General features: G+C 29.4%; 2 protein-coding genes across 2 annotated transcripts; both read right to left on the bottom strand.

The window, feature by feature from the left end:
* Positions 1–256: 256 nt before the first annotated feature.
* LOC145742853 (trafficking kinesin-binding protein 1-like) lies at positions 257–6,533 on the bottom strand. The gene is made up of 16 exons (XM_082560681.1): positions 6,382–6,533; positions 5,933–6,117; positions 5,705–5,804; positions 5,056–5,156; positions 4,592–4,685; positions 4,188–4,318; positions 3,719–3,793; positions 3,351–3,473; positions 3,123–3,253; positions 2,874–2,991; positions 2,611–2,722; positions 2,074–2,277; positions 1,888–1,975; positions 1,690–1,741; positions 1,421–1,544; positions 257–1,293 (listed from the first exon to the last, which is right to left on the bottom strand). Exons 1-16 carry the CDS (start codon positions 6,389–6,391, stop codon positions 1,127–1,129), a joined length of 1,815 nt encoding a protein of 604 aa, XP_082416807.1. The 5' UTR covers positions 6,392–6,533; the 3' UTR covers positions 257–1,126.
* Positions 6,534–9,054: 2,521 nt separating this feature from the next.
* LOC145742093 (Krueppel-like factor 6) lies at positions 9,055–13,050 on the bottom strand. Its single transcript, XM_082559848.1, has 3 exons — positions 12,220–13,050; positions 11,348–11,471; positions 9,055–11,096 (listed from the first exon to the last, which is right to left on the bottom strand). The coding sequence occupies exons 1-3, from the start codon at positions 12,998–13,000 to the stop codon at positions 11,045–11,047; spliced, it is 957 nt and encodes a 318-aa protein (XP_082415974.1). The 5' UTR covers positions 13,001–13,050; the 3' UTR covers positions 9,055–11,044.
* Between the last annotated feature and the right edge of the window lie 6,068 nt (positions 13,051–19,118).

Here is a 19,118-nt window from a genome sequence, read left to right as displayed (position 1 = left end):
AATAATTACGTCATGATTGCGCACGCTTTACCGTTTATCCTCACTATTTATTAAAAATATTTCTGAAGACTTATTTACCTTTTCGTATAGCACTTTTTCATTGTAGCTACAAATAATTAAAAATTTATTAAAGAATTTAAAATATAACCAGGATTTAAAAAACATTTGAAAAAATATTGCTAATATATAGCCCAACCAATTTATCAAAACACTTTTTTTATACAAATAAATTATGTAGCAAACAAAGTTAGCTAAAACTTGATACTTTTATTTGTAACAATAATAATAAAACGTGCACAATAGCAAAAATAACGACCACAAAAACAACAGAAAGATTTGGGAGAAAAGATTAGGTAAAAACAACTGCATTTTTAACAAGTCAACAAGAATAAAATTTGAAAAAATGTTTTATATAGAGCAGAAATTGACAAATCTTTTTTTAACAAGTTTAACATCACAGTGAAATACAAAAACAGCACCAAAAAAGAAAAAATTTAAAGTAGTCTAAATTAAATAATTTTCTGAAACTGTACCAATATAGCTCAACTTTTAAATAACCTTTTTCGTAAATAATTAAAAGTGCAACTTTTTATCTACCACATGATTGCATTACATAAATATCAAGAAAAAGTTTACAATAACTCGACACAACTAACACTTAACGGTAAAATAAATTATTTTTAATTTCAATAAATATAGGAACTTTCACATTGGCCAAAAAAAAGAAAAAAAGTTAAGTTTTATAAAGCGAATGTTTTAATGATTATTTTTTTTAAAGTTTAATATTCTAAAAGGAAAATAATTTATTTAAGACAAAAACATGAAAACAAAAGGACAGTAGACAATGGAACTCTATAGAAACAACCAAACCAAAAGACTTACATACTATATATTGGACAACATCTTTATAGCAACACAACTGTTAAATTTTCGGGGATTAAGTAGCAAATAAAAACGGCAGCCTATACTTATAAAAAGAAACCTAGTCATTCAGCATGCAAAAAAACAATGCTACATAGGCATTATATCAAGCAAAAAAAACATTCATATTTTGTGATAGGTAAATCATGTAATGACCAACTGAACTGTATGCTTAACATGCTTAACTGGAGTGTTATACAATATGCTATCTTCTTGGTGTACTCATCTGTCTGGCAAATCCACCTTTTCCTTTATTTTGTGCATCTTGTTGAAAGAAATTACATCGGAGTGAATTGGGTCGATTTTGTTGAGATAAAAGTTTGTGACTTCCATGTAATTGTTCAAATTCACCTCCAGCCCTCCTTGTTTCAGCTGTTAAAAATATTTAATTCAGTTAAAAATTAATCCATAAAAAAGTTACGTTTAAAAGTGAATTTTTTATATTTAATATAAAATAAAAATTAAATAGAAAAAAAATTAAGGAAGTGAAATAACTTACAAGAAGTACTAGAAGGTATAACTTTAAAGTTAGGACTACTCTGTGATCCCTTTAATAAAACTTGTTTGTTTAACTTTGATGTTGACGGTAGATTTTCAGAGGGCTTTGGCCTTAAAACCACTTTCTATAACATTGTAATAAGTTAAAAATTGTGTCAAAATAAACCTGATCATATTACATAAAATATAAAATTTAAAACATATTTTAATATATTAAAAAATTTAATTTATTTAATTTTAAAACATAATTAAGGGGAAGAAAAAACTCACTGGTTTTATAATAGTTGGAGATTTTAGTTTGCTACTTCCAAACTTATATGATCTGCAATAAAACAATAAATTTAGTCACACTTATTAAGCCTTAATTAAACTTTAAATTAAATGCTATTAACAGCCCTTGAACAAATTAAAACTATACTATTGTTAAGATTTATTTTCGAAATCAATTTAAAAAAATTAAAAACTTACGCATGATTCATAAATGTTGTTTTAGGCAATGAACTTGAAGTTGGACAAAATGAATCAAATGCATCTTCACTACCAATAAATATTGGCTCTAAAATAAAAAGTTTCAAAACTCACAAAATATTAAAATTTAATGTTATTTTTTTTGTTAAAATATAAGTTGTTATAATTTTAGAAATCGTTTGCTACCTTCAATTTGTTCGTCTTCATCGCCAAGCACAAATCTGCATTTCTTTGGTTGACTTGTTTTGGGAACATTTTTTTTCTTTGTTTCTTGTTTAACACAAGCTCCTCTGATTAAGATTCCGGCAGAACTGATCATTTCATCTTTCATAGGAAGAAAACTCATGCAGCGTTCTGCCAGATATTTCCAATGGTGTAATGTGGCAGAACCTTAAAATTTAAAAAACTTTAGAACTAAAAAGTATGTTAAACAATAAAGTTAAACAGATTAGTTTGAATTTTTAATTGCTTACACAAAACCACTGTTTGTATAAAAAAGCTGTACTTTAATTATTCATTAATTAAATTTTAATTTCTGGCACTTTTACAACAGACAGAATTTATTAGGCATAAAATATGCAGATCAATATAGACATTTTATCAGCAGTTGTACCAAGAATATTCACTTAATGTTCATATGTAAAAGTAAATTAATGACATGTAAGTATAATATTTGCTTTTTGAATAAATTAAAACCAACGCCAAAATAAATAAATTTATCACCTTCCAGTGGTTTGACAATCCTTAATTTAGGAGCGGTTGATATTTTACGCATTCCTGTACTTTTTGCTGTTATCTTAGAGTTATAACGCTGTACAATACCATTTGTTTGAATCTGAATTATAACAATATTTAATTTAACAAACTAAATAAAATAATAAATTTATTATTGTCCAGTACAAACGGTACTAATGTTAGTAACACTTTGTAGTTAGTTGACTATTGATAAAAACGCCTAATAATTTAAATCAAGACTTTTAACTTACAGTTTTAAGACTGGGGCTTGGTTTTTTGGTTGAAAGTTTAACAATGGCAGTATTAAGATCTTCAGTACCGGGTTGACCAGGTTTACCAAGTGGTAAAGAAGATGATTTACATAAAAAACTAAAAATAATTCAAACTTTTGTTAATTTTAAAAACTTTTATTAATATACAAATTTTCTTTAAACATAATTTGCATAAACAATTTTTTAATAAAGTAAAATTTTGTAACAACTTTTTTATCTATAATTAACCTCTTTGGCAATGGATCCTCTTCTGGATCTTCCTGAGCAGAAGAAGATGCAGATGGAGGAAGAAGATTAAAATCAAGCCCACTATTCTCTAACTCTGCTGCCAGTGAGTGTTGAAATGGAACTTGTGAATCCTTGGAACAAAAAACATTCTTTGTTATCAAAAAATTAAGTTTTTATAAAAAAAAAAGTTATAAGGAAAAACATGATAAAAATTTATTTTTTACTCACATGAGTACACTCAAGTGAGCGTGAGTCAAAACTACTGGTGTTGTTTGATAAAAGATTATTTGTTTCTCGAGTTTCCTCAATTACTGACAAAACCTCCTGATATCTATCCTCTAAATTTTGAACCTTTAAAAATATTAAAAGTTTTAAAAAAAAGATCAATTTGAATATAATAACACTTGATAATACTATTAAAACACTACCATGTTTAATATATTGATAAGACCTCAACATTTGTTTACATGGGTTGACATTGGCCGCAAAAATGTAATTAATTATTAAAATTAAAATACAAAACAACAAGTTGGTTGATGTTTGTTTTATTTAAATTTTTCAGTGTATGTAATCAAAATTAAAGAGTGACATCTTACTTCTTTAGAAAGTTCGAACTGGGACCGATTTGCAACACTTAAGTGTTCTTGAAGCTCTTCATGCTCAAGTGCAAGCTAGAATAATAAAACAAAAAATTGTTAACAATAAGTTTTAAAAAAACAATTAATTAAAAAAAAAGAAATATATAAATATAGACAAAAAATAAAAGTACTGGCATTGCTAAACAAAATTTTTTAGATTTTTCAATCTTTATAATTGGTTGTTAGGGGGAACTTTATTGTTTTAAATTTGCCAACTCAGCATGTTTGCCAACCCTAGAATGTCACGTCCACAGTTTAATATAAACCACATTTCTGTAAATATTATTTCGGTTAAACTAATTACAACAAGGGATTTAGTTCCTTAAAAACAAAAACCATGACCTTGCAACTAACATCATTCAATTTAATTATTTCCAGAAAATAAAATGACTAAAAAATAAACGAGTTAATTTCTGTTTTAACTTACATCCTTATGTTTGTGTTGTAGTGATAATATTTGTGAGATCAATGATGAGATTTCTTTTTGTTGTTTCATTGCCTCGTTGCTTCGTTTTGATAGTTCATCTGTCACTGCTTGAATTTGACTGTTTGCTATTTCTAAGAAAATTTAATTTGTTAAAGAGAAAGTGAATAAATACATTAATTAATTGACTAGAGATTTTTTTGTAGCTTTAGTCATGCTATAAAATAAATTTATGAAAGAAAAAATAATTTAAAGCACAAGGCCAATATATATTTTGATTGGATAATAGATCATAAATTTTTTAAGTCGATCAAAATTCTTTAAGTCGATCATGAAAAATAACATAGCAACATATTATATATATATATATATATATATACATTTAAACCTATAATAACTTTATGCACCTAGTTCTTTCTGTAAGATGTGAAGTTGCTTGACAGTGCTGGCAACTTGAGCTTGTTCTTCACAATGTAAATCTTCAGACTGAATACTCGATTGCTAAAAATTAAAATCACTGTGTTCAAAAGTAACATTTAAGTCAAACAGAATGCTTATAAATACTTTTTTTTGTATATATATATCTTTATCCTCGATGTGAGAAGGTCCAATGCGCGACCTTAACATAGAGTAACATTAGTTACACCAACCCAGTCTCGAGTTGCCTTTAGCAGTTTGGGATATTATATAGATTATAATTGCCCGATAACTATGCTGCTGATTAAGTGCTGGCTCAGAAGGAGAAAGTTTATACCACTACACCACGCTGCCGGTATACATTAAACAGTTCCAATCTAAACATTATGTAAATATAAAAACACAAACTAAGTTTTTTTATAAATCTTTTTTTTTAATTATTATACATATATACCTCTTCCAAAAGATCAGCATTGTCTTGCTCCAACCTTTTGATTTTCTCATGTAGGGATTCAACTTGACTTTGCAGTTGGGAACGACCAAATATTTTTACTTCTATATTCAAAAAGAAAAGCTGTCTTTTATTAATCATTAAATTAAAAATAAAACAATAGGAAAATTATAATAACGTAAAAAAAAACTTGAAAATATGTCATTTTTTTGTGATTTAGTAAGTATATTATTAGTTTAACTAATAATACCACTGATAAAATCATAAATGATTTCTGACAACTTTTTTGAAAACAATGAATCTATTGTGAGGCTATGCTCTTAAATTTTAATTATAATTGTAAATCAAGGGTTTAAGTGACTTTAGCAGCGTTTACTTTTGGGGGCTGTTTATCAATTGGGGAATGTCACGTTCGCAGTTTTAAAATTTAAACATCAAACATCTACCGGCAATTCTGCTAAATTGTTATTGCAGATTATTTTAAATTTTTGCAAACTTCTAAGATTGATAGCCAAATATTATAAACAACACTTAACATAACATCACATTTTTTTAATTCATCCATTTCTTAATTTAAAATGTTGTTATCCAAAGTATTTTTTTATATTTGTTTAAAAAAAATATTCTTAAGTGTAAAAATGACAATATTTACCTCTACCAGGTGATGGAGCTCCACTTGAATCTGTTTCATCATCAGCATAAATATGAAGAAGATCGTCTTTTAGACTAATTTCATGTCTTAACTGGGAGGCCTAAGCAAAAAAATATAATTAAAAAAAAATTATATTTTGTAAATGTAAAGTTACTATAGTAACATATTTTTTTAAACTTTGTTAAATCAAAAATAAAATGTCAACAAAAATTAAAATTATTTATATACCTCTTCCAAGGCTTGCGATAACTTATCTTCCAACAATTCGTTTTGATGTGTAACTGTTTTGTTCCGAATCAAAAGAGTTTGTCCAATCCTTGCTGCAAGTTCAAGATCCCTTTCTTTTTCTTGAAGAAGCTGAGTTACCATAGCAATATCAGTGTTTGGTGACTTCATTTGATCATCACAATATTCTAAAACAAATAATATTTTATTAAAAAACTTTTACTATATTTATAATAGAAGCATTATTGCTTTTTAAATATTTTGAATTGTTAAATCAAAGTTTAAAGGGTTTTGGTTATTGTCATTGTTCAATTTTTTAATAGACCATTGTTTAAAATGTATTGTCTAATTGTTATTTTTGTTTGGTTTAATAACAGTTGTTCATAATCAATAAAAACAAAGATTTAGTATAAATTTTATTTAAGGAACAATTTTTTAGAAAACTAACTCACCAATCTCCATATGGCTTGGTTTATATTTTCAGCAAATTTGTTGTTTAAAAAAAATAAAAACACAGTTTTCAAGGTTAAAAGGTTGTTATTTTTAAACATCCATTCTTAGTTTATTATTCTTATAGTGTTACAAACTATTACTGACAATAAACTCCAACCTTAATGTAAAAATGTAATGTTACATATATTTTTTTAGACAGTCTGACAAGCCGACAATTGACTAACAGACTTCGATTATTTAACAGATTAAAAAGTTTAACAGCTAAAGCTAAGCAAATGTTAAAACTTTATCACTTATACTGGCATCAAACCGACTTACAAACCCTGATATTTAGAATGCGAATACAAAGGCAAATGTTATAAAACAATATTAACCCAGGCATTCCCCTTTCAGCCTTTCCTTAGTTATTTTAAATCAAGCTACACATCTGCACAAAAAGAGGATAACCAATAAACCTTTTACTCCCAGTCACAGGATAAAAAAATTATACTATTTTTACTAGATTTATTTTTTTCGGAATGAAAAATGATAGCAAAGCATATTACACTATATATTTCACGTAAGTAGTATACCGATTTCTGCATCGGAAATCATCCCAAAGGGTTTTATGTTTAAGCCCCATACATGTAACGTTTACTTATAAATTAGGCAAGTTTTTTTTTAGATATCTTTATCTTTGATGCGGAATGTCGACTTCACGACCTAAAAATAGGGTAACACTAAATTAAAGGTTAATTAAAGTGGACTACTTTAAGGGCTTTCACATGATGTCGCGTTGGAGCATTTCAGCTAACCAACAACATGTTTTAATAATTTAAACCAATATTTTAGTAAATTAAAATTACACTAAAACGCATTTATTATATTATTTTTGTCACCCAGCAAACAATGGCATTTAATAAATCATGGTGCATATAACATATTATTAAAATGTACCAGTTAAATCATAATTTATGACATGCATTTGGGTCATCGTTACAGAGTGTAAATTTGTGATATTATAAATATGTTTCGATCAAAACACAAGTTTCTAGCTAAAGCTATTTTGCGTATTTGCTCGAATCAACAACAATATGTTTTTATTCACATTCCAAACACGACCACAACACGTGTCGTCGTCTGGTTGTGACGTAATAATTTTAAACGGTAAAAAAACAAATTGTTTCGAATTAAGGTGAAGTATCAATAAATCTCAAGTCAATAAACTATGATGACGTCATGTAAGCTGTTTTACACTACTAAAGCATGTTTGTTTGTTACTATTGAAGATAAGCTTAGCGGCTTGCGTTTTAGCTGTGTATACGTATTAGAAAAGTGGAATGTAAACCAAAGTTGGTATTAGAACCGTAAACCTAATGACGTTCTAAATTCCTTTTAAATTAGCGTACATTTTATGTCAATAAAAATTTTATTACCTATCTTAAAGATCGCATTTCATATTAAAATAGATGTTTAAAACTCACTAAAATGTGAGCTATAGGACTAAAGGCATTTCGATTTTTATGTCATTAAATTTATCCAGAAGGCAGAATATTCATTTAATCAAATCTCACTGCAAATTGGCAACAACCACAAAATGCCAAACGTCTTTATTAAAAAAAAATAAATAGCAATGTCTATATAACAATTCAAATTTTTAATTTGTTTTTAAAAATTTAATTTGTTTGCAAGACAAACAATATTTAAATCCAGAATTTACTTGTAAACATTGGAGGGGGTAAATTAAATACCATAAAAAAACGGAAGATTTTAGTTAAAACCTTAAGAAGCGAATTGATACTATCTAAATCCGCTTAAAATTTAAAACAATTCTCGATTATCGTCCAGCAAAAGAACAATGCGTTATTGTCATGGTTATAAATAGAACACATACTTGTAGTTTTAAGATATTTTCCTGCCAGGTATTTTAGCATTTTTCAAATCGAAGATTCGCTTTTCGGTAATTTCAAGAATGTTACGGTCGGTGTGTAGGCTGAGCTATGTGCAATCGCGCGTGCAGGGTTAATTCTTAAAAGAGACAAAGATGCGCTGTTGTTTAAGGCTCGAGAATTCGTGAAGAAAACTTGACATTTCTCTTTTGTGTTTTTACAAAGCGTTCCTCCGCACAAGCGGAGCGTAAAAGTGAATCATTTCTTGCTACGAACGTAAACACTAGTCGGAAATTTACTAGAACTTTTACTCCGCGTTGTGTTGCTGTGTCGGACCCGAATCCTGTTGCTTGTGTTGTGAAAATATTTCAACATTTCCCTTTGCGATCGTATAAACGCCTTACGATAAAGCCATTGTAATCGTCACAATGGGAGAGAATAACAACGCTAATCCTATAAGTTGACAATGGACGTTATGGAAAAAAACAAACACGGCGATTATCCAAAACGTTATCATGGTAAATAATGATTTAAGATATCCCGACGATTGTTTACTATTTTAAAGATAGCAATTTAAAACTGCACGGGCACTACTTAGTATGTTACATAGTAATTTACCACGCATAAAAATAAGATATTTTCCAAGTCACTGGGAACGTTAAAAAAACAACTGCTGACTGTTTAGATATACAACTAAAGTCAGAACTAATACAAACTATTAAACCTTAAATTTTACAACAGTAAATAAAGCTTGTTTTTACCTGAAATTTACATACAACACCACATTTTTGTATTTTATTATTATTTTATTATATAATAGTATAGAGATTAATGATTTTTTAAATTCCAACACTGCGATTGGTAAACATAGATGCTTTACCTAGATTAGGTCGAACTGGTGATAAACAAAATTAATCACAAAATAATATGGAAGTGGGTATAACATGAAGGCAGTTCACATTCGAAATAGATAAGATTTTTTTCGTTTACAACATTTTTTATGGCGAATCGAATAAACATAATAAGAAAATTTCCATATTTTTAGCAAGATAAATATATTGAACACTGCGATTATGTGTGACTGCGGTTTTTTGTAACCAATGTATCTATGATAAATAGAAAGTGAAACAATTTTAAATGAGCTCAATGTTTGCATTGTTAAGAATGAATTTTACAGGAATCATTCCCATTTAAATAACTGTGTTCACATGTAAGTATAAAAACAATAACAAGAAAAACATTTATGTTTTTTTTTAATTTAAATAACTAGTGATTCAAAGTTATTAATTTTTTTCAGATGTGTAATATTTAAAGCATGCTAACCAAAATATCTGCCAACTGCTACATGTAAGCAGCAATTATCACATAAAATCAAAAAATTGCATATTATTGTGAACCTACATTGGCACACTAAGTAGTAACAATGTGTTATCCATACAATATTTTTTAATAGGCACAGATTTGTTGGAACAGTTTATTTTGGGTTAATTATATTTTTGTTGTCCAACATTATCCAGTGCCTATTACATGCACATTAACATAACCTTTATATAATTTTTTAAATTAAATATAGTATGACCTATTTCATGATTTTAAAATGTCATTGAATTTTAATTTAACAATTTATCACAGAACGAAGTTTCAAACCAATGTGTGCAAATAACCAAAAAAAACCTTGTTATTAATTTAATAAATTGTAATCAAAAACTGCGTTAAATTAAAAAAAACACAGATAATTTGAATCAAGCATAGATTTTAGTCCACAGATAAAACATCCACAATTTTTTGTGTGACAATTTGAAATAAATTTAGTAATTAATCTATAGATTTAATTAAATACAAACATACCATTACTAAATTTGCTTTAGTTGCTGGCTTTATTTAAAAACAGGAACACTCAATCAAATCAAAATGTAAATCCTGTTTAGGTCAATGCCGTTAGATGGCAATTAAATCTATGTCATGCGCTCATTAAATTGAAATTGATTTTTGTTTAACAGAAAAAAATTAATAACCTATTCCCAATTTGATATTGATCGTAAGAATTTGAAAAAAAAGAAAACTTACATGATGTAATTATAACATGATTAAATTTAGAACACAATTATAATATTACGAAACAAGAATGGGTTACAATACAGTACAAATAGGAACATGTTTATATTAGGTTAGTTAAAAGAGAAAACAGTTCAGTATTATTTTTTTTATAGATATATGATAATATATATTATATATTTTTTATTAGATATATATATATTAATATAGAAACGGATTTTTAATTTGAAACATATATTTGTAACAAGCATAAACAACTACACATTGCAGTTTCCAAAGCAGTTTATATATAACGCTCACAAGGAAACTGCCTTTACACAAAATAATAAAATACTGTCGGCAGTGGAAACTTTAAAGTTCTTAACAAAAATAAACCATCACAGTTTAAAACTTTGCAAAAATTCAAAAAACTAAGCTTAACAATTACTGCACGGTAATGCAGTTTACTTGGTTTTTACCAGGCATAGACTGATATCGCAAATTGTAAAGCAAAATAAATGACTAAAACGAAAAGAAAATAAAAATTTAATTTGGGTCCGGCTTAGTGACAACCTACTGCACAGTGAATACTGGGTTTGCATACAAATGAAAACAGGACCATAAGTCTCACAACAGAGATGCTAATGGTGACATAGGCACACATGGTTAAATTTCTAATTTCCCCAAGTTTCCTGCGGTGAACACAGGCCTTACAAATGTGCAACTAAACATATTGTGATAGCTTGTGGCAAGCTTGTAATCAAGTGTGCCTTTTCATATGTAAAGCTAAATGATCCGATCTTGAAAAGCACCTACAGGATAAAAACAAATATCTTAAACTGTATTAAAAATAAAAATATAATGTTAAATTCAACATTTGTGCTACACTTACTAAACAAATGAAGGTTTCTTCATGACTATGTTTAACTTAAATGGAAATATATACTAATGATACATAGTTCATGTAAGGTTTTGTAAACAAACCCTGATTAATATAATTATGAAATGTAGAAGTCTTATTAAAGGATTGTTTAGATTGATGTATTATGTTACAAATTAGTACCTGTCACATTGACTGCATTTAAATGGCTTAGCACCAGTATGTTTTCGGTAATGTCTTGTTAGTTCGTCACTTCTAGCGAATCTCCATTCACAACCTTCCCAATTACACTTGTAAGGCTTCTCACCTGATAAACAATACACATCATAAGTTTATGAATCATAACAAACATTACACCATAAGGCAGGAGAATTTGACATTGTTCTTAACATGATTAACATTGTTAAAATTCGAAATTCCCCATTTCACAATGAGACGTGAAAAAAAACATCACACTTAATGACTTAAAACAAACTACAACTTAAAGAGAACAAGCCCCAGACACCAGACACTTTTTTACTTCAAAAGGTAACTTGAGTTCATACATTAAAACTTTGTCTAAAGGGTCAAACAAGCAACATATTGTAACAAAAAGTGTACAAATTAACAACAACAACATTGTAATAACAACAAAGCAGCCTGGTATATATGATTCATTATAAACACAGGTTCCTGTAGATGTATACACCACTTAATATTTCCTGTTGTGATCATGCCTTAACTGACGTCAGTAAAATTTCCGTCAACAATGCCGGTTATTAGATAAAACTTTTATGTAGTATATTAATGCTAATAAATTTTGCAAAATCATAGCAGGCTTTATGCAATTTGATGCCCTTATATTTGAATTGATTTAAACAATGGATTATAAAAAGTTTCAAACAATGTACTGTATATAATATTTTTCTAAATATATATTTATAAAAAATGTATTATAAACTATTTGTGTTATGTTGAAGTTACACTTTAACTAGAAGCTGCAACAACAGACATTAAATATACTTTCACATTAATGTGTATATACTGGATTAAAACAAAAATTAATAATTAAATACCTGTATGTGTTCGTTGGTGGGCTTTTAAATGTGAACTTTTCGTGTAAACCTTCCTACAATTTGGATAATTACATCTATGAATTCGCTTTTTATTCGAGTCTGATTCACTGGTTTTTATTTGAATACTGTTGGTAGAGTTGGTCGTTTTAAGGTCAATGTTTTTACTAGAAAGTGCTGTTGCTACTTTTTGCACTGCACTCATTTGCGCAGTTAAAGTGTTTAAATTGACCCCGGATAATGTTAAAGTTGAATGGTTTAGTATCGAGTCAGCTGATGACATTTTATGTAGTTTTGTGGCATACACAGCATTACCAGCAATGTCATTTAAACTTGTGATGCTATTTTCTGGGCTAGTTGGTGGTGTTAAACCAAAACCCATTGACGCCGATTTAATGTTTTTTAAAGCATCTTTTAAAGGGTCGTAACAGGAGTATGGAATAGGACTGTGTTCACCAGATGCAGAATCATAAGAGGACATCGACCCAACTCCAGATGAAGCACTCCGCTTTAATCGAAATCGCCTCCGTGCTGTTTGAATGTCTTCCACGGTTAGTCCAGGACCCCCCTTTACCCTTAAAGGCACCATGAATTTGTTCCAAGGGTTATCTTTAGCAGGTGAAGGAGGGCTTTGATAATTTAAAGGTTCACTTTGTAAAAATTTTTCCATTTGAAATCGAGTTTGTTGCCAGTTTTCTTCTAGACTAGGCATCGATGAGAAATAACCTGTATCATGTATTATTTGTAACTCCTTAAATATGTTCCCACAAGGTAACAGATCCATTCTGCTAGTTATGGGCAAACTAGATCAAAACTTTAATTATTTTAATTAAAAAACCTAAATGAGTAAAAATAAAAGTCAAATAATTTTAACATATCCCAATTCTTTCGCATACATATTACTCATTCATTGCCTTTTCCTATTTTTAGAAATAATACCAATTTCTGACTAATTTCAGAAGCCTATATATACAAAAGTCAGGAAGTGGTTTGTGGATGTTCAGCTATATAGATGGGTTCTACTGTTTAAATTAAACCTGATGTTATTAATTCAAACTGAAAATAAGAAATGATGACCAACAACGTTATAATTACAACGGACTTATACCGGCTTACTTTACAAGCATAAGTCTACGGTACATATATAGCCCCGGGTATAATTACCTAATATCACAGCGCACTGACTGACCGGCCTAATCATTAACGCTGCAAAAACTTATTGCATGCCGTATCGTAAATGTAAAATTTAATTAAAAACGGACTACAACCGACATAAAAAAAACAAAAGCCCTCACGCTCTGACGTTATTCATCATTTAATATCGACCAATTCTCCAGACGTCGTCTGAAAACCAATTTCCTAATCTTCTCTTTAAAACGTACTACATAAAAATGGCCTACTAAGACAAATCGACTAAAATATTAAACAATATATAGACATTTATTATGCTAAACATTTAAACCTAATATGTTAATATTAATCCATATCTTACTTGCACTAAATTACGTTTCTCTTTGGTTGCGTTTTAATTTCGTTATTGAGTACAGGTGAGTTGAAGTGCTAGTATTCAAAATATGCAAGCGGTACAAACTTTCTATCGATTGGTAGTCGTACAGGAAGAAGGCAACTCAGTTCCAACAATTTGTTGAATGTACCGAAATTGTTGGTGTGTGTGTGTGTACGAGCATGTGGCACTATGTCTTGCAGGCGGCGCGCGTGAAAAAAAATAATCACACAAAATGCCGGTCTTCGTGCTATTTCTTGCCGTTCTAAATCTTTTCCGTACGAAAATGCAACGTTTTCCATTTAATTGAAACCTGTGCTAAGCTTGTCTGTGACACTCATCAATTTTTTAGTGTATTCCGTATACACAGGTTATGTAATAAATAATTAAAATCCTGTTTTTTATTAAGTATAGACGAATTACTATTCCAAGTTTCGTACGTGCGCTGTTTTCGTAGAGTAGACATAAATCTTTACGTCATTTGCGAGGCTTACGATTGGTCGTTCGATTTTAAACGCGCGCTGTGACACACTGGTCTATTTATAGAAGGGTATATAAGCTCGCTTGCTCATTTATTTGGATTCATTCAAGCCAACAGCGTTTGCCGGTCGTTTGTGTTACCGATGCCCTGTCTAAGCGCAATTTAAAACACATTAGCACTACGTTTGAGTTAATACTTAACACATTTTACACTTTATCAACAATAAATCATGTTAAATGTCTGAAAATTAATGATGCCCATTGACGTATTACAAAATTTGTTTTTTTTTCAAGCGGAAACGCATCCAATACAAATGTCCAACGACGTCATTTAAAAGCATAAGTGGTTCTAATTTTGGAGTACAATTTCCCGAATTACCTATAAATAAGTAAGCACTGCTTTAATTCGATTTGAAAATAAATGGAGATTTTTAAACAAATCTAACAAAAACACAAGCCTAATTCCACTCATCAATATTTAAAGTTAGGTTTTTTACCGTAAAAATTCAAAATGTGGCAACTCGCTGCAGCAAGCAGTCTATGTCGTCATTTTTTAAAACAATATTAATTTCCTGTATATAAAATACCACACAATGACGTCAATCTCCTTTAAAATCTACGACCTACACACTAAAAAAACGATCAAAATATTATTAGTGGTAATAATTTAAAGAAGTGTCATTTTATGGTGTATAAGCAGATGTGAAGATTTGTTTATGGGGGTAAAATTTTATACAACTTGATAGTAGTATGTCAAACTAATCGAAATCCCGTCATGCGACCATATAAATGTCGAACTTATTGTTGTTTTATTGTCACATCTACAATCTCAATTCATTTAGTGTTGTACAAACGCAGTTGTATTATTTGGCAAAATAAGCAACTGTTTAACATTTCTGACCACAATGGAATTTCATTGTATAGCATTACAAGCTTATACACGAGCTTAAGTTTTAACAAGCGGTTGGTATGATAATGAATCGTGCCTTTAGGCGTTCAATAATCAAGTACACGCTCCTAACTTAAGAGTATGAATACCACTATACTACACTGTCTCTTCACATTCTTTACCGCTGAATAAATTAATGAGAAAAGTCGTACGTTCCAAAACAGAAAAACACTTTAGACCCTATGAGAAAACGACCGTGTTATATTTAACCTTTATTAATAGACCCGTTCCGCCTACGATGTACATTACACAACGTATTAGTTTCGTAATCGGGGTTGTGTTATTTGTATAAACTTCGTTGAATTTGCCATGCGGTAGGTATTACCCATATAGTCTGCAAACTTGGCACTCCCTTAGTAAATTAATAATAATCTGGTATTTATTCAACATACAGTGGCACCGATGCCCCGGTAGGCAGCTCAATGCCTACTTTGATAGTCTATTTAAAATGAATACAAACGCGTAATTACGCTACGATAATTACTTTGAACAAACGTGTTTTTTTATGCTTTACTTACAATAAAAACATTGTACAAGATTTCTTTATACTTAAAATATAATATTAGACGTTAAATAATATGGACAATAATATTAAAATGAGTTCTCTATTTTGAATAATTAGATTGAACCTTATTTTATGGCACCTTTTGAATAATGCATAAATAATGATGTCATAGTTAATTTAAATATGTAATGCATAATAAATGGCTACGACGATTTCTTCCCATAACACTACATGGTCTAATTTGCATGTTGAAAATATTTAAATCGCATTTCATTAAAAGGTAAGTTTAATAGAATATTTTCAATATCTTATATATTGTAAAAATGTACTATAAAAAGATCAAATACATATTTGCCCAATGTGCCTATATAAAGAAGATAGGAATTGAGATTATACCAAATATTGACTTTTTTATTGAAACTTTATTGCCATGATTGCCTACTGCGAAATAAAATACAAACAAAAAAAAACTCTTTCGAAATATGGAGAATCTCCATAAGAAAACAACCAAAATCAACATTAACCGAATGTGCTTATTTAGTGGGCAAGGCATATTATTCTTATCTGCGCGACGTATTAACGCAAATGTGACCTTTCCTGAATGAACTTTTTATGGTCCTATAACATTTACCCAATAACTTTAGAAACACACATAAAAAGGTACATAGAACTGTTGTAGTGAATATCACGTATAATTTACTTATTACAAATGCATCTTCTTTAAAACGTACGAAATATGTTGTGAACATTCCTTTATAAAAACAACATTTGTCTTACAAATTTTTAATTAAATTAGAAACAAAACATGTTGAAATTTAATTGGACTGTTACATAAAAAACAGCTAAATGATGTTGTTTTGAAATGCAATTACTTGTAAAAATTTACTCCTTAACCTTACATTTTTGGCAAGGCCGAAATTGTTAAAATTTGCAGGAGCGAAAATATGTCGTTGGTTTTTGTACCAGTTCTATTTTAAATTGTTGAAAACGTGCTGTTGTATTTATTGACATTGCAAACTGCATCGAGCCTTAAGCCATTGATTTCGTGCTGTTATTCGATAGCTCTAAGGCCGGAAAATCGATTAAAATTCAATCACAAATAAATCATTTGGGAGGACAAAAAATAAGCTTGACCCAATTGACGTTTTACACTACTACTCAGTCGCGACATCACGCGAAAGTATAAATTTAATATATTTTTTTAAATGTATTTGTTTGTTAATTAATTAGTTACATTAGGCGTATATTTATATGAGTACTACAAGTTTATAAACCGTAAAAAAACGATCACATATCTTAAAGGAAACTATACATTTTTAGTATAACAGTAACGGTAAAATTTAAATATTATTAATAATAATTTATATACCACATTATTAAAAGCTTTTGCTAATCACATAACTATTGTTGCTTTATGTTTTTGGCTTTATTTTACCGATTATTTTAATTTGTATTTAAGCAAGTTTATAATTTAATGTTAAACAATTAACAGAAAAAGCATAATCCAACGTCTTGCGAGACCAAACCTAATACAATGCCACCGCTAGACACTGCTAAAGAGCAGTCCGATTTTTTTTAGGCTGCTAGCTTTAATACTGTGGTTTCCAAAGGGCGCGGTAAAAGGCTACGCATCAATAGACCCTTACGTACCTTACGTGTTTGAAAGCCTTAGTTATAAGTTAAAATAACACGCAAAATAAGCGTACGCTAAACGTGAGCACAGGTTGTCAATAACCTAGTTAGTGTAAAGGCGTTGAATAACAAAATTAGACCAGGGGTGAATACATTTTAGACATTTAGAATCGTATATTATAATCTAGGTGCAAACCTGAGCATAAACTTTAATAAGTGAAACTTTTTTTAACCAAAGTTACCCTCTGTTAACCCCAACGGAATTTACTTGATGTTACGGACAAAAGTACGAATAACAAGCTGAGCGCACAAACTTAAGTATTTTTTTTAAGAAAACAATAGTTCAGCCAGCACTTTCACTATTTTAAAGTTAGGAACATGCGGCATAAACAAACATAACATTAATAATTGATCTGTTGAACTATATCAATAATCAAACGCTGTTATGTACATAAAAAAACATAGGTTATTATTATTTATTTCGCGATTTTAAGATTGTCCACAACATTTTATACTAAGAAAATTATCTGTAAGCTTATGTAACTTTGATGTTGCTTGTTAACAAGTTTAAACTGTATTGAATTACGCTGTACACCTTCATTAAACGATACTAAGTTTCAAGATTAAATTAAACCTTATTTAAATAACAAAATGAAGTTAATTTGATTCCCCTGGGAAAACATCAAATTTTGAATAAACAAAAATAAACGTAAATTTTGTTGGTAAATGTTTTTCTTTAAATTAGTGAATGTAACACTATGACATATTACATGATACACAAAGTCTTAACAGTTATCTATCAGGCCTTAGTTACCACCACACGACATATATGATCAATAGTTTGGCATATGAGTGAATACTTATTTTTAGACGCTACTGGGATTGCACAGCGTTAGTTGAAACAATCTGATAAGTAGTTAAGGGTCGCCTATGAACGAATGTCTGGATTAAAATGAATATATTTCAGAGTATATGAAGCATATATATTTAAAATAACAAATATTAAAATATAATAGAAATGAACTGTAAAATATTTTATTAGAAAGAAGACGTAAACAAAATTTTAAATTTGGGTTGGTCCAGATATTTAACCAACGCATACCTTAAGTACTAAAACTATAGTTGTTTAAATATTTAGCGTTTACAATAGGTCAATCCTTTATAGGTTTTGACAAAATAAGCATTAAAAGTTAAGTTATTTCGATTGCATTAGATTACTGAAAAACATGGCTACATTTTTAAAACTAAGCCTCTTTTCCGACCACAGGTTTAGCCGTCGGTATTGCGAATTCTTTCCGAACTAAAATCACAACAAACATGAATGCTTCACACTATGGGTTCTTATGCTCACACTTAGATCGTGTTTATTTACCGTTACATTGCGCCCGGGGGCCTTAATATTGAGCCGTTACGAAAATGATAAATCTTATCTGTTCAAATTAATCATAAGTCAGTTATTTTGTTTTGTTAATTGCGCATAATTTTTCACACGACCAAGTTGAGTTTTTAATGACGTCATGCGCTTATAAAAACAGTTGCTACCTAGAAGCGTTATGACGTCATCAATTACGTAATTGTTCGAATCGCGAAACGACTGACCAACAGGCGAGGTCTATTAGCCTACTCGCGGTGCCAACAACTGCAAATTTCGCAAAACAGTTCTTGAAAATGATCTATGCGTTTTATTCGTACATTTTTGTGCAAACCGCAGACAGTTAGCAGTAAGAAATGAACGTCGAAACAAAATAGACTGTTACAAAGAACAACTCCTATTTTGAAAAGTACAACCATCGCTAGGTTTTAATGATGTTATTTGTGTTTTTTCAGAGGTA

The sequence above is a fragment of the Corella eumyota genome, chromosome 2 (genome assembly GCF_963082875.1).
Source record: "Corella eumyota chromosome 2, kaCorEumy4.1, whole genome shotgun sequence".
Classification (NCBI taxonomy): Eukaryota; Metazoa; Chordata; class Ascidiacea; order Phlebobranchia; family Corellidae; genus Corella; species Corella eumyota.
Note: the sequence above shows the minus strand (reverse complement) of the source record. Positions and strands in the feature narration are given on the sequence as shown.

Excerpts from the sequence above, each read along its gene's own strand:
- LOC145742853 (XM_082560681.1), bottom strand. Across the intron at positions 3,794-4,187 it reads TACAACACAAACATAAGGAT|CTTGCACTTGAGCATGAAGA; the intron begins GTAAGTTAAAAC and ends TTATTATTCTAG. Across the intron at positions 2,723-2,873 it reads CAAGCCCCAGTCTTAAAACT|ATTCAAACAAATGGTATTGT; the intron begins GTAAGTTAAAAG and ends GTTATAATTCAG.
- LOC145742093 (XM_082559848.1), bottom strand. The coding sequence starts at position 13,000 with ATGGATCTGTTACCTTGTGGGAACATATTTAAGGAGTTACAAATAATA. Across the intron at positions 11,472-12,219 it reads CCACCAACGAACACATACAG|GTGAGAAGCCTTACAAGTGT; the intron begins GTATTTAATTAT and ends ATTGTTTATCAG. Across the intron at positions 11,097-11,347 it reads AAATGCAGTCAATGTGACAG|GTGCTTTTCAAGATCGGATC; the intron begins GTACTAATTTGT and ends TTTATCCTGTAG.